Source organism: Entelurus aequoreus, linkage group LG13, assembly GCF_033978785.1.
Source record: "Entelurus aequoreus isolate RoL-2023_Sb linkage group LG13, RoL_Eaeq_v1.1, whole genome shotgun sequence".
In the NCBI taxonomy this organism is placed as follows: Eukaryota; Metazoa; Chordata; class Actinopteri; order Syngnathiformes; family Syngnathidae; genus Entelurus; species Entelurus aequoreus.
Genome location: NC_084743.1, coordinates 54,351,959 through 54,368,929, shown reverse-complemented (window position 1 = coordinate 54,368,929; position 16,971 = coordinate 54,351,959). Strand labels below are relative to the sequence as shown.

The 16,971-nt window shown below is 37.6% G+C and overlaps 1 protein-coding gene across 2 annotated transcripts in view; it reads left to right on the top strand.

Annotated features, from left to right (window-relative positions):
- The window catches only part of lsamp (limbic system associated membrane protein), a 471,983-nt gene that overhangs the window by 419,384 nt on the left and 35,628 nt on the right, over positions 1-16,971 (top strand). For both annotated transcript variants that reach the window (XM_062068053.1, XM_062068049.1), the window contains exon 6: positions 3,118-3,238. In XM_062068053.1, the coding sequence (XP_061924037.1) occupies positions 3,118-3,238 (121 nt within the window). The remainder of the gene's footprint in view (positions 1-3,117; positions 3,239-16,971) is intronic.

Here is a 16,971-nt window from a genome sequence, read left to right as displayed (position 1 = left end):
TGAGGAATTTGTGAAACTGAAACAATACAGAATGCCATTGTAAGTTAATAATACTAAAACAGACACACGTAGAAGTGTAATCATATTAGCTCATGATAAAGGCGCTAGCTTGATTATATTACGATAGCACATACACATATGCATTAAAACACGCCTACAGACATCACACATGGGCATTTTTGGAAAGTATGAATTGTGTTAGTTATATTGTGAAACTTACAAACATTGGTTGGAGTGATGAATGAGGAATCCTTTCGAGCAGAAACGCTATGGACGGTTTTACTTTCGGTTCAAGGCATTAAAACAGGAAGTACATTTTCTGCCTGCAACACATGCAGTGAGCGAACTTGCCCAAAAGATGTCTCCATAGCACAAACAATAACCACACCATTTAAGTCCTGTGCTTGGGTTTATTGAAAACGATTTAACACAAAACTTTTTAACCGTGGGGGAAGACAAATCTATAAATTAGCTGCACCATTTTATAAGCCGCATAGTTCAAAGCGTAGGAAAAAAGTAGCGGCTCATAGTCCAGAATTTACAATACTTAAATATCTGCTTTTCCCCATAAACGTGAAAAAGCAAGTTATCCATTAATATTACAAGGGGCTCTCTGTGTGCGATGTGGCCCTTAATTAAAACGAGTTTGAAACCTTAATGTAGTACAAAAGTACCTCAATTTACAATCTTAATTGGTTCTGTGAAGGAGCTCTTAACTCAAAACGCTTGTATCTCAAATCAATGTTTTCCATTGAAATTAATTGTTGCTTGACCCTCTCAAAACAGCACATATTATAAGTCAGGCAAATATTTCAGTATATATAATTATTCGATAAAAAAAAACATGTTTGGAATGTATAATAATATAATATGAGTTGCATTATTTGATAGTATTACAGTTTTAAAGATATGCAACAGCATGCAGTACAAAATGGAAAGAACAAATATATTTAGTAAGAAAAGATTAAGTATTTTATTGACGCATAATATTTTCGAGCTTTCACGGGCCACACAAAATGATATGGCGGGCCAGATGTGGCCCCCAGGCCTTGAGTTTGACACCTGTGTTCCATAGGAACCAATAGCTTCTCAAACTGTTCTCACTAAGTACCACCTCAAAAAAACACTTGGCTCTCCAAGTACCACCATAATGACCAACATTAAAATACAGTAGTGTACCAGGCCTAAATATTCATTGAAAACAAGGCAGAAGTTTTATTTAACAAGAATATTTAAGAATTAGGTGACTGTAACATTACACACAGTTTGAACAGTAACACCGTATTTGAATATTTAATTAAGTGATTCTTTGGCGTACCACTAGATCAGGGGTCGGCAACCCAAAACGTTGAAAGAGCCATATTGGACCAAAAATACAAAAAACTAATCTGTCTGGAACCGCAAAAAATGAAAAGCCGTATAAAAGTCGTATAATGAAGTCAACACATGACGTAAGTGTCTATATTAGCTATATTAGCCTACTGTCAAAATTACTTTAAAAGTCTTATATAAGTGTTATAATGAAGAAAACACATGATGTAGGTGTCTATATTAGCTTTATTAGCCTACTATCAAAATTACTTTAAAAGTCTTATATAAGTGTTATAATGAAGACAACACATGACGTAAGTGTCTATATTAGCTATAATAGCCTACTATCAAAATGACTGTGTGTCGCAGGCTGAAGCAAATCTGCGTTGACAGAAATGTTGAAATGTAACACATTTTTACAGCATTGGAAAACATTAGTAAAATGGAGGCTACTCAAAAGGTGAGATAACTGGCTTTTAATGGCTAAATGTATAGATGTGTGTGTCCAAGTTAAAGGAAACGGCAGGCTGTCTTCTCTTTATAGATTTATTACAATCTTTGGCAAGCTGGGTAACGTTTGCTGTGGTCTGGAACAACATGGCACACAAACAACTATCTGAAATGCAGCCAACATTACATACAGATAATGTGTCATGAGACACGCAAATATAAATTAAATACACAGAAGATAAAAGTAAAGGATAATAAATGAGCTTAAATATACTTACAAACGATGCATAATGATGCAATATGTACATACAGCTAGCCTAAATAGCATGTTAGCATTGATTAGCTTGCAGTCATGCATTGACCAAATACAGTATACCTGATTAGCACTCCAACAAGTCAATAACATCAACAAAGCTCACCTTTGTGCATTCACACACAGTATAAAAGGTTTGGTGGACAATATGAGACAAAGAAGGAGTGGAAGATTGTACATGTAAACAAACTGTTGCGTCACAGTGCACACTATGGTGAGTTCAAGAACCACCAAAATTAATAGGACAAAACGATGTTCACCAAATACTCTCGTCATCAGTGAAGCATACACACAAACATATTCAACAGTGGGCTTTCTAACAACTGGGAAGGTTTGTGTCATGTTTGTCCTCAAACAAAAAACATACTAAAACAAAAAAATTATTTTTCCCCATCTTTTTCCATTTTCAATCCTTTTTTTAAAATGCTCCAGGGAGCCACTGGGGGTTGCTGACCCCCGCACTAGATGAAGCCTGCGGACCACTTGTTTGAGAATCACTGTTTTTTACATTATAACCATATATGATATTGGAACACCTGAGATGCATCATGTTGCTGCAAAAACATATCGATGCCTAAAAAAATACTCGTTATTGCTTTTTTTTTATCTTGTCTTAGAAAGTTAAATGGCTCATTTGGTTTACGACCACCAATTTATTTCTGAATGGAAGAGGCAACAATCGACATAGACTCATAATTAGATATATACAATATAATGAGATCCAACACAAGAGTTTAGTACCATAACATCTGCTTTGACAAACATAATGCTGATGTTTGGCAATAATCTCTACAAAATGTATTAAGAATTTAGTTGTATTGGTATAACCAGATCTTATCAGATTGTGTACATAATATAATATCTGTAGATACATAAAAATTACCTGGATATTTGTGTTTTGCATACAGGGCTATTTCTTTTCACAAAAGAAATAGAGTAAAAACAAGATGATCTCGTCATGTCAATAAAACAGTTTTTTATTGGCAAGACATGCATGGTGAATGAGGAAATGTAACTGATGGTTAAATCCTGTGCCCGTGCAGACCCTCCAACATTAAAGAAAATCCAGAGCTCGGAGGCCCAGATTGGCCGCATGGGGTCGCTGCTGTGCGAAGCCACCGCTGTGCCCACACCAGAATTCGAATGGTACAGGGACGACAAAAGGTAAGAGCAACACTTTTTTTGTTTCCGACCCACATTAATGTGCGAAATATATATCACAATATATTATTTGGTGGATAAATTACAACAGAATCACTTCAAAACGGGTTACAAAGGCTCCTGATTTGGATGCTGACTACATATATAATATATCATATATTTAGTAATTTCCAGTTTTCCATTTCTAGTTATTGTATCAAAACTATCACTAATCTATTTCCTAATTTACTGTTAATATTTGGTTACTTTCTGTTGTAAAATGTCTCTGTCTACACTTCTGTTAAAAGGTAATAAGCACTTAATATGTTGTTTAGTTGCATTGCAATAGTATTGGGCGATACTACAAATTTGGGTATCGATCCAATACCGGGTAGTTACAAGGGCGATATTGGCCATACCATTGCTGATACTGATACCTGAAATGTTCAAGTTCCATTTTTGATCCCAATTATAATCAGACAAAAACAGAGAATGACAAATAATATCTACATTAATTTCTAATTCCATTTTATAAATATATAGTCAAAATAAAACATTTATTCAGTCGCCCCCCCCCCCCCCCACACACACACACACACACACACATTGCGCTTCAAATATTGCGACTTCACCACATCACAGATTTTTTTTTAATATATCTTCTTTTTTTAAGCGTATTTTATTATAATATATTATATTTTATTTCATTATATTATATTATATATATTATATACATTTTCCAACATAAAAGAGGCTGAATAAACTGAAAATTACAGTATTATTGGTCACTAATAGATCAAAACAATCAAAATGTGCTGTTTAGTATTGTGGCCACTGATTGGCTCAGCCTCATGCATTATTAATATATTGGATTAAAAGAATGTAAAGTTGACTAAAGGATGTTATTTCATGTCAGAAGGGCTTTCATAATGTTAAAAATGTATTATGAGGGTCATAAAAAGTGTTTTATGCTGTAGCTATTAAAGTATTTGATTTATAACTAATGATTCCAACAGTAGGTAAGGTTGTATTTTTTCTTCATTCCTGTGAGAATCCTGAGTGTGACTGAAGCATTAAAGAGTGGGACTATACAGGATATTTTATCTGAAGTGTGCTCAAACAACCACCAGGTAGCATCTGTGAGCAGATAATACCGTATCATCTTCTTCTCTTATCAGGTCCTATCAGGTCGGTAGTACATTCTTCACGCATTTTATTCTCTCACCTTTTTAGTGAGGTATGAGGCAAAAACTACCCCAGACCCACTGTACTTCGTAGAAATTAATGTATTTCGGTCAAGTCGGGAACCGATTAAAAAGCAATAAACGAGGGACAACTGTAAAGAAAATTAACTGAACAAAAACTACTATTGGCTCTTATTTATATCCTTGGGTTTCTGTGTCCGGGGACTTATTTCCTGATTTTGTTAGTAACAAAAACGACAAAAAAATAGTTAGCATAATTAAAAATAAATGTAATCACTGTAGTATCGACCATACCCTGATACTATTAGCTAATCTTTTATATCCACTTTTTAATCTGCCTGTGGTATGTTGTGTGGCATGTTTAGCTACTCATTGTCCTCCAGTGATCATAATACATGTAAGAAACACAGTTCATTTGAGGTGAGGGTTAGTGATGCATAAGCTGCACCGTGGAGGGACTAGTGTTGTAACGATACCAATATTTTGGTACCGGTACTAAAATTATTTTTGGTACTTTTCGGTACTGTCAGGTTCAAACACTGATGACATCTATTAAACAGACAAAGAAGCAAGGAATTAAACAGAGACAGAATTCAATTTAGCTACAGTCTCCCACCACGCTCTGACGAAAGATTGCACGCCTCCTTTTGTATTTGGACTTTCCCTGATTACATGGCAACAGCTGTTTCTAAAGGAAGGGGGTCGTAAACAGCCGCTGCCTTTGGTCACAAAACAGTTCAAAGAAAAGGTGCCTGGAGGGGGGTCAGGTCCTGCTTCCTCTTCGCTTTGTAGATCTCGGGTCAAGACAAAATCTTCCTGTGGATTACAATACATCAAAGAAACAGACACCTTCATGTCGCTTCCCATCCTACACAGTGGAGTTTTACTAGCCTTTTGCTTGGTAGGATCAAAGACAGCTTTTGTCCTCTCGCCGGGAACTCATGGCAACACAAAGTTTTGTGATAACTTAGATACAATTATTCTGACAGGTACTTTTCTAAATAAAGGGACCACAAAAAAATTGCATTATTGGCTTTATTTTAACAAAAAATCTTAGGGTACATTAAACATATGTTTCTTATTGCAGTTAAGTCCTTACTAGACAACTTGTCTTTTAGTAGTAAGTAAACAAACAAAGGCTCCTAATTTAGTCTGCTGACATATGCAGTAACATATTGTGTCATTTATCATTCTATTATTTTGTCAACATTATTAAGGACAAGTGGTAGAAAATGAATTATTAATCTACTTGTTCATTTATCTGCTTACTTTCTCTTTTAACATGTTCTATGTACACTTCTGTTAAAATGTAATAATCACTTATTCTTCTGTTGTTTGATACTTTACATTAGTTTTGGATGACACCACAAATTTGGATATCAATACGATACCAAGTAGTTACAGGATCATACATTGGTCATATTCAAAGTCCCCATGTGTCTAGGGACATATTTCCTGAGTTTATAAACATAATCTACATTTTAAAAAAACAAAAGATGTGATGCCAAAAAAAATATACGTAATCATAGTAGTATTGACTAGATACGTTCCTGTACTTGATATTATTACAGTGGATGTTAGGTGTAGATCCACCAATGGTGATGCCGATGAGCTACTTCGTGATTGTGTGCCGCCGAACATGCTCGTCTGCTTGTAAACCAGCAATGTCACAATGTGACTTCGACCCGGTGGGGTGCGGGATCGGTACGTTTTAGAGACGGTATCGTACCGAAAATTATTCATTATTATCGCGGTACTATACTAATACCGGTATACCGTACAACCCTAGGAGGAACATTAGCAAAGACGCTACATTGCATTGAGAATGCGGTCGTTTACTTGCATTACCACGATATGACGATAGTATTTGAAGCTCTATTGTCAGCCATTTATATCGTCCATATCGCACAACATTGATGTAATCCAAAGAAAACGAAGGGAAACCACGCATAAAGAAAGTGTGAGCAACGACATTAAGGCTACTGTTTTGTCTGTGAAACTTAAGTCAAACTAAAATGGATGAGGTTATTATATCCATACATCACTCTCGGATCACACGTCCTGATGTGTGATGATGTTTCAAGCAGAGTCTATTTTTAATAGCAAACAAGATTACACCAAAAAGATGCAAGTTTCACAAAGTCAAACCTACTTAATTATAGCGCTGGTGATTACCCCCATTTATCTTACATGGTCATAAGACGGGCCAGGGAAGGGAGGGAGTTTATTATGCACTCATCCTCCTCCATCTATCTCCTCCGAGGCGGCCTGGGTAGAACACTTCCTTCTCCACATAAAGAGATTAACCAAAATGTCTGTGAGAAAAGCTTTTATAAGCTTTTACATGTTGGCTAGCATTTATGTTTTAGTCTCTAATATATACGCCTTTTTATGTAAACACACTCATGTGACAACCACACATATGCAGTGAAATCTGAACTTAATAGGTTTTGAACAGGGTTTGTTAAGCCGAAAAGTTTCTGTATTGAAACCAAATTCTCAATAAGAAACAATGTTAATGTGAATAATGGGTTCCGGTCTATACAAAAGTCCATATTTTGGTAAACGTTTGTACACTTAGAACTAGGGCTGGGCGATATGGCCTTTTTTTAATATCTCGATATTTTTAGGCCATGTCACGATACACAATATTTTGCCTTAGCCTTGAATGAACACATGATGCATATAATCACACCAGTATGATGATTCTATGTGTCTACATTAAAACATTCTTGTTCATACTGCATTAATATACCGTATTTCCTTGAATAGCCGCAGGGGCGTTAATTAATTTAAAACCTCCTGTCACTCCTGCGTTTACCGGACACCGGCGGGATGGCCGTGCATGCGGTAATTATTTTAAAACCTCTTCTCACATACCAAAAGGAATCCATAAAATTTAGGTGTGCGCTTTGAGTGTGATGTAAGCATACCATCATGAAAAGCACATTTAATTAAAAAAAAACGTTATTATGGTCTTACCTGTACTTATAAATGGAGTCCATTTGCAGCTCCTTCTGACCAAAAGCATCGATAACTTGTTTATAGAAGTCTTCATTATTTTCTTTTTTCAGTTTTAAAAGTCTCTCTGTCTCGATGGAGATATTCCTTTAATTATTACCTCCTGCTTCGATTGAAAGTCCAGTTTAGAAAACTGTTTTATTTTCGATACCGGTATGTAATCCTCCTTGTTAAAAGGAAGAAAAAAAAATCTCTTGCTGCATGTGTTCACTTCTTCTGCAGTACCGGAAGTCGCAAGAAGGATCACTAGCGCGGCAGCGCCCTCTACCACCAGGAGGCGGGAGTCATTTAATGACTTATACAGTGTTTCACACACGCAGATACGGTATATTAATAAAACATAGCTGCTTACTGTTCTCTTTAGCATACTGTACCGGTATTCAATAGCTTGGACCTTAAATCCTACTGAATAACTCTTTATCGTTTTTCCTTTGTGCGATTGTAAACTACTGAAAGCAGCTTCCTCCATTTTGAAAATGAGGACAGATGCGTCACTCGTGACGTAACGAATTTGACCCGGTGGAAGTTCTAGCCATATGCTAAATATTTTGCGAAACGAGTTTGACCCGGTGAAAATTATAGAAATGGGATAATAAAATTAATATTTTGCGAAACGAATTTGATCCGGCTTCAATAATAAACCGGCGATAAGGCCAAGCATGCGTTAATTATTTTGAGAAACGAGTTTGACCCGGCAGTAATTCTAGACGTGCGAATACTATATTCCCTGCGCCAATTCAAGGAAATACGGTATGCTCATTTTAAACTTTCATGCAGAGAGGGAAATCACAACTACCGTATTTCCTTGAATTGCCGCCGGGTATAAGTACGCGCCTGCCTAGAATTACCGCCGGGTCAAACTCATTTCGCAAAATAATTAGCGCATGCTTAGCATTACCGCCGGGTCAGAATTACCGCCGGGTCAAACTCGTTTCGCAAAATATTATTTTTATTAGCGCATGTCTAGAATTACCGTCGGGTCAAACTCGTTTCGTAAAATAATTAGCATATGGTAAATGGTAAATGGGTTGTACTTGTATAGCGCTTTTCTACCTTTTTAAGGAACTCAAAGCGATTTGACACTATTTCCACATTCACCCATTCACACACACACATTCACACATTCACACACTGATGGCGGGAGCTGCCATGCACGGCGCTAACCAGGCCCATCAGGAGCAAGGGTGAAGTGTCTTGTTAGAGGACACAACGGACGTGACTAGGATGGTAGAAGGTGGGGATTGAACCAGTAACCCTCAGATTGCTGGCACGGCCACTCTCCCAACTTCGCCATGCCTAGAATTTCCACCGGGTCAAACTCGTCACGTCACGAGTGACACTTCACCTGTAATCATTTTCAAAATGGAGAAGGCTGATTTCAATAATTTAAAAATCGCATAAAGGGAAGAAGATAATGAGCTATTCAGTAGGATTTAAGGTCCAAGCTATTGAATATGCTAAAAAGATAAGTAAGCAGCTATGTTTTATTAATATACCGTAGCTGCGTGTGTCAAATATGAGTCATTAAATGATTCCCGCCTCCTGGTGGTAGAGGGCGCTAGTGATCCTTCTTGCGACTACTCGGCTGCAGAAGAAGTGACAACAAGCAGCAACAGTTAGCAGCGATCGTTTATTTTTTCCTCTCGCTTGCACTTTTAACATGGAGGATTACATATCTAAAATAAAACAGTTTTCTAAACTGGACTTTCAATCGAAGCAGGAGGTAATAATTAAAGGAATATCTCCATCGAGACAGAGAAACTTTTAAAACTGAAGAAAGATAAGGAAGACTTCTATAAACAAGTTATCGATGCTTTTGTTCAGAAGGAGCTGCGCATGGACTTCATTTATAAGTAAAGGTAAGACCATAATAACGTTTTTTTTATTAAATGTGCTTTTCATGATGGCATCCTTACATCACACTCAAATTTATAAGCGCAGGCCTAAATTTACCGCATGCCTTTGGTAAGCGCCGGAGTGAGAAGAGGTTTTAAATTAATTACGGCCCCGGCGGCAATTCAAGGAAATACGGTAGTCATTTTCTATATCGCACAGAGACAAACCCGCGATATATCGAGTATATTTGATATATCGAGTATATTTGATGTATCGCCCAGCCCTACTTAGAACACAATATGAAGCGCTATACAGTACTGTATTTAAAACAAACATATTAAAGAGGTGAAGAACAACAACTAACTGAACTGTCCTCATCTCCAGCCACCCTGCCGACACACACTGTCACTAGCCCTGTGGTGCACTCACAGTTTGAAATTACACTTAAGTTTAACAGCCAGGTCGCTACAATGATTAGGAATTAAAAATAAAATCCACTTTGTCGTGCAACACTGTAGATACTTTATGAACGTTTCAAACCCCACATCACTTGCCCTTTGCTTTCTTCGTACTCATATTGAGCTAGCAAAACTAGAAAAATGTCATAATGGGGCGGCGTGGCGAAGTTGGTAGAGTGGCCAGGCCAGCAATCGGAGGGTTGCTGGTTACTGGGGTTCAATCCCCACCTTCTACCATCCTAGTCACGTCCGTTGGGTCCTTGGGCAAGACACTTCACCCTTGCTCCTGATGGCTGCTGGTTAGCGCCTTGCATGGCAGCTCCCGCCATCAGTGTGTGAATGTGTGTGTGAATGGGTGAATGTGGAAATACTGTCAAAGCGCTTTGAGTACCTTGAAGGTAGAAAAGCGCTATACAAGTATAACCCATTTATCATTTATAAATACAAATTTTGCCGGGGTATAGCGCACACCAATATTTAAGCTGCACCCGCCTAATTTTTGAATAAATAAATACACTACCATTCAAAAGTTTGGGGTCACATTGAAATGTCCTTATTTTCAATGAAGATAACTTTAAACTAGTCTCAACTTTAAAGAAATACACTCTATACATTGCTAATGTGGTAATTGACTATTCTAGCTGCAAATGTCTGGTTTTTGGTGCAATATCTACATAGGAGTATAGAGGCCCATTTCCAGCAACTATCACTCCAGTGTTCTAATGGTACAATGTGTTTGCTCATTGGCTCAGAAGGCTAATTGATGATTAGAAAACCCTTGTGCAATCATGTTCACACATCTGAAAACAGTTTAGCTCGTTACAGAAGCTACAAAACTGACCTTCCTTTGAGCAGATTGAGTTTCTGGAGCAAAACATTTGTGGGGTCAATTAAACGCTCAAAATGGCCAGAAAAAGATAACTTTCATCTGAAACTCGACAGTCTATTCTTGTTCTTAGAAATGAAGGCTATTCCACAAAATTGTTTGGGTGACCCCAAACTTTTGAACGGTAGTGTATGTTTACATATGTTTTCCGCACCGGACTATAAGCCGCAGATCTATACCGGTACAAAACGTTTTCAAAATGTTTATTTAAACAATAATTAACCTTACTTGTTTCTAAATGGTGCCTGTAACATGGCTTATCAAACAAACCAGAAGTCATCGTCATCGGCCCACTCGCTCCGTAAGCGTGTTCGCATATTCGCTAATGCTAACGACACTAGCTTGATTGCATTAAAATTGTACGTACAAATGTGTATGAAAACACTCCTACCAACATCACACATGGGACGGTTAAGTAAGTATGAATTGTTTTAGGTATATTGTAAAACTTACAAACTTTGCTTGGAGTGATGAATGAAGAATACTTTGGAGCAGAAATGCTATGGACTAATACTTCCGATTCAAGGAGCATAACAGTAAGTACATTTTTAATCAGCTGCAGTGGGCAAACTCGTCCAAACAATAAGACACTTTTTTTGTGTCTCTGTCGGTGTAATATGAAAACAATTTGTTGAATACAAAACATTATGGCCGTGTGCGAAGAAACATCCTTAAATTAGCCGCATCGTTGTATAAGCCGCATGGTGCAAAGTGTGGGGAAAAAGGTAGCTGTTATGTTTGTAGAAGGGAGATGACGGCAAAAGACACCAGGGGTGGTATGTTCAAAGATGTATTATATATAAAGTTAGTATATATATATATATAATAATAATAAACAATACTAACGAAGCTATAGGATGGAGTGTGTGACCAAAATACAAGAGTGTGTGGTGTAAGATTATGTGTGTAATTAATTGTTGTGTGTCACCGTGATGTTGAAACGAGGAGAAGGAACAAGGCAGGAAGAGAGTCCGAGGGGCAGGCAGATGATCCAGGGCGAGAGAGAGGCGTCAGAGTCTGTGTCCATGCGAAGGTCGATGATCGAGGAAGGCAGTCCAAATCACAAGGGAGCACAATGGTTAATAGTTGGGAAAGAAGGTACATCAAGCGAAGGTACAGAAAGGGTAAACTAAGTTCCCGCACGGATCCTTGGGTCCACTGGTCCTTTATGCAGCTCGCCCTCATCAGTCACAGGTGTGCGGATTGCCGATTGTCTGCAGGCTTGTCGCTACGTTGGCGTGCTGTGGTCAGCGTGAGCGGGGGCGTGTCCGGGCGTGCAGCCAGAGGAGGAACTGTGACACTCAGTAGCAGGAGGAAAGCGTGTCTGAGTCCGCGCCCTGACAGTAGCGGCTTGTATTACGGAAAATATGATAGACAAAAAAAGACTGCATGACAAACATACAAAGTAGCATTGAGCATTGTAGCTAACGCCTGCAACACTGTGCTGACAAACTGTGCTCGGATCGATCAACCCGCCCATAATGGATGTGCTGCCGGGCACAAAATGCTTACACTGCAGGCACACAATGGATGTGTGAAATGTTTCGTACGCCAAAGCTATCTGTATTAGGTCTCTGGGGTTCTTAAATCAAAGTTCCTCGGTCGGTGCTCAAGATATAGTTTGACTCTGCAATGACCCGTTATAAATAGCCCAGTCCAGTGTGGGCGAGAGCATCATTTATTTATTTTCTGGACCGTCCTATATCTACCTATCAATAATCAATGTGAACCCTCTGCCAAATGGGATTACATTTTATGAGTTAAACTTTAATTCTATGATTGTATCTGTTATCTGATAATGACCTATTCTCTCATAATGACTCGCTAAGATCACGAAGAGTCCGGTGTGAGGTAGCTTATGTAACGCTGCTTTGCAAGTCAGCAATAATTGCCCGGCAATGGAAGTCAGACTTCCAGCACTGCACTCTCCTGCGAAAATGTGTGACCATCAGCAGATTTTCACTTGTAATGCCAGACTCTTGACACGGACTAAAATACAATAACGTCCATGATGACTGCCCGTTCAGGGCCAGCAAGCAGAAGACCGACATGTACAACTTAAACTCTAGAATATGTTCATTTCATTCATTTGGTAACATGTCTTTCACTATGTGATGTGTATTTTTTTGTCCAATAAGATTTCAACTTCCATGTGTTCCCATGTCAGTGTAATCTGCCTGCAGAGTGACGAGTATGTGGGATCTGAGCCGAGGATGTCGTTGTGGCTTGTGCAGCCCTTTGAGACACTCATGATTTAGGGCTATATAAATAAACTTTGATTGATTGATTGATTGATACACTATATTGCCAAAAGTATTTGGTCACCTGCCTTTACTCACATATGAACTGGAAGTGCCATCCCATGGAATTGTTCAAAATGTTTAGGTATCCTGGAGCATTCAAAGTTCCTTTCACTGGAACTAAGGGACCAAGCCCAACTCCTGAAAAACAACCCCACACCGTAATTCCTCCTCCACCAAATTTCACACTCGGCACAATGCAGTCCGAAATGTGGCATTCTCCTGGCAACCTCCAAACCCAGACTCGTCCATCAGATTGCCAGATGGAAAAGCGTGATTCACCACTCCAGAGAAGGCATCTCCACTGCTCTAGAGTCCAGTCCGACGTGCTTTACACCACTGCATCCCACGCTTTGCATTGGACTTGGTGATGTATGGCTTAGATACAGCTGTTCGGCCATGGAAACCCATTCCATGAAGCTGTCTGCGTACTATACGTGGGCTTATTGGAAGGTCACATGAAGTTTGGAGTTCTGTACCAAGTGACAGTGCAGAAAGTCTTTGCACTATGCGCTTCAGCATCCGCTGACCCCGCTCTGTCAGTTTACGTGGCTTACCACTTGGTGGCTGAGTTGCTGTTGTTCCCAAACTCTTCCATTTTCTTAGAATAAAGTTGACTTTTGAATATTTAGGAGCGAGGAAATTTCACGACTGGATTTGTTGCACAGGTAGCATCCTATGACAGTTCCACTCTGGAAATTACTGAGAGCGGCCCATTCTTTCCCAAATGTTTGTAGAAACAGTCTCCATCCCTAAGTGCTTGATTTTCTACACCGTGCGAAGTGAGTAGGGCACCTGATTCTCATCATTTGGATGGGTGGCCAAATACTTTTGGCAATATAGTGTATGTCACTTAAACCAGTGGTCCCCAACCACCGGGCCGCACAAGAAATAAAAAAAAATAAAAATATTTTTTTTTTTTTTTTTTTTAAACTAAATCAACATAAAAACACAATAAATACGTTATATTTCAATATAGATCAATACAGTCTGCAGGGATACAGTCCGTAAGCACACATGATTGTATTTCTTTATGAAAGAAAACCAACCCCCCCCCCCGGTCCGTGGGACAAATTTTCAAGCGTTGACAAAAAGGTTGGGGACCACTGACTTAACCCATAACAGCAATGAGCCTGTTTCTTTAACCAATCAGATTTGCGATTCACCTCACTGAGCCTGCTCGCAGACACAATATCGTCCGCATTTTTCCGTCCTCTGAATGGTAGATTAGAGCCAATCGAAAAGCCGAATAGTCTGTAGTGATTTGCACACAATACTGCTTACAACGGCTGACGGGAAGAGTAGGAAAAATTGGTTTGGTGTTGAACATCACAACAAAGTCCATTTTCACATGTAAGGAGAGGTCGACTGGCTAGTAGTGTTGTCCCGATACCAATATTTTGGTACCAGTACCAAAATTATTTCGATACTTTTCGGTACTTCTCAGTACTTTTCTAAATAAAGGGGACCACAAAAAATTGCATTATTGGCTTTATTTGAACAAAAAAATCTTACTGTACATTAAACATCAGAATCAGAATCAGAAATACTTTATTAATCCCCGAGGGGAAATTAAAACTTGCAATAAACGCTTCATGTTTCTTATTGCAAGTTTGTCCTTAAATAAAATAGTGAACATACAAGACAACTTGTCTTTTAGTAGTAAGTAAACAAACAAAGGCTCCTAATTTAGTCTGCTGACATATGCAGTAACATATTGTGTCATTTTCCATTCTATTATTTTGTCAAAATTATTAAGGACAAGTGTTAGAAAATGAATTATTAATCTACTTGTTCATTTACTGTTAATATCTGCTTACTTTCGCTTTTAACATGTTCTATCTACACTTCTGTTAAAATGTAATAATCACTTATTCTTCTGTTGTTTGGATGCTTTATATTAGTTTTGGATGATACCACAAATTTGGGTATCAATCCGATACCATGTTGTTACAGGATCATACATTGGTCATATTCAAAGGGGGGGGGGGGTACTTTTCAGAGGCGGTATAGTACCGAATATGATTCATTAGTATCACGGTACTATACTAATACCGGTATACCGTGCAACCCTACAGGGCTAGCTTGTTTCAGTGTGGGACCAGTACTTATGATTGAGTGTGATGTTTTTAATTTAGTATTGTAGCAACTTGGCAGTTAAAGTATGTACTGTATTGTAGTGTCGGAGTCTGGGATGTTTGTGGTTGTGATGGTGGCTGTCGTGCTCCGCAGGTTTTTCGCTTGTTCTGCTTTAATCGACTGAATTGAACAAAAGTAAATTGCCCTCGGTGGAAACTCAACCTGTCCTCCGCATTTGTTTTAGTTACGGTTTAGTGACATCGCATCTGTCTCTATTCAAATGCCTAATTAGCTAACTGCTAATAATGTATCGCTTTAAACCACAGGGGCCCCCGATCCAATATCGATATCATCAAAAACACGTATCGGATGATATCCCTTATTGAAGCTCTGATACAGTCAGTCTTGCAGCATGTTTACTTGTGCAAACTGCTAAATTTCCTCCAATAAGCACAACTTTTCTTGTATTTTAGTCAAGTCTTTTACAAAAGGTAAACATGGTACAGTAGGCTATAGGCTACCATAGGTTCGCATCTATGCTACAGCTAAGCACACAATAGCACAAACAATAGACATACAAAAAAAATGTCCTTAATTGAGCAATATTACAGTCTAAAACACGCCATTTGTAAATTTGAACAAACATCAAACAATTATATTACTCACAAATGCTTCATACAATTTACTGCGTCATGAGCTTAACTTAATGACTTGGTGTTGCCAAAAAAAAAAAAAAATGACCACTACATTTAAATTTAAAGAAAGCATAAGTCCATTCCAGAAGGTTTATAATAAATAAGTGAGTTGTTTTCATACATACCATTGTTCTCTTTTTGAGTAATTTCACTTTTTATACTAGACTGCAAATAAATTGCAGTCTAGTAAAATCTCCCTAGTTTTAAGAGATATTTATGTTTAGACATTGATATTACATCCTAATCTTAATAAAGCAAATATGTTCTCTGTTCTAGTTTTTAAATGTTAAGAAAGAGAAAATATACCTATTCAAATAAGATATTTTGGTTTTGCCCACATTTAAAATCTTGTTTAAAGATTCTGCAGTGCTTAATTTAGGTAATTGCAAGTTGAATAATGCTTGTTTTCAGAATAAAATACTTATTTCTATCTTAAAAGTTCTGCTAATTTCTAGATATACAAATTTTAATTTCGGATGTCTTATCAAGTAAATTTAACTACCTGCATTGCAGAAAATTTCTCTAGTTTTTAGTATTTTTTTCCAAAAATCTAGTCTTTTTATCTTATTTTTAGTCAGCTTTTTTTGCAATGTATTTAAGTTTCAGCCAAACATTTCCCCAAATATATGTTTTTTCAGTTTATCAAGTTTTCTATTTTGTTCACAACTTAAACTGATCCCAATTGGATTCATAGTTTTGAATTTGCTTGAAAACAATGTATGAGTTGTGTATAATTAAACATTAAATGAAAGCAAAAACATTAACTTGATTATAACTTAGCTTCAATGCTAACCACATTGGATATGTGAATATCTAAAGTGAACTTACCTTGAATTGACAACAAAATTCGACTAACGTCAGGCCTTGTTGTATTGCAATTTGGCGTATATAATTGTGGTGTGATAGTGGTGGAATTAAGAAATGATTCAGTTGAAAAAACATTGCATCTAATAGAGAATGTCTCATTTGCACCCCTAGTGGTGAAATCTATCAAAATTAGGGTGGTCCCAAAAAGGAGGGATTTTTCTAATTGACTGTGTGTCGGTTTTAAAAGTGCTCCCCCTCTTGTCAACATATGAAATAACAAGTGTGTGTAAGAAATTGAAATTTGCCTCCTTTGGCCAAAATGTATCACAAATAAATAAATAAATATTTATATAGAGACATACTGTAATAACTTTAAGTAAATAATGAAGATTAAAAACCAATTACAAACAAAAAAAATAAAAAATAAAAGCTTACCTTTTTTATATTTGCATTGTATGTATATATTATTA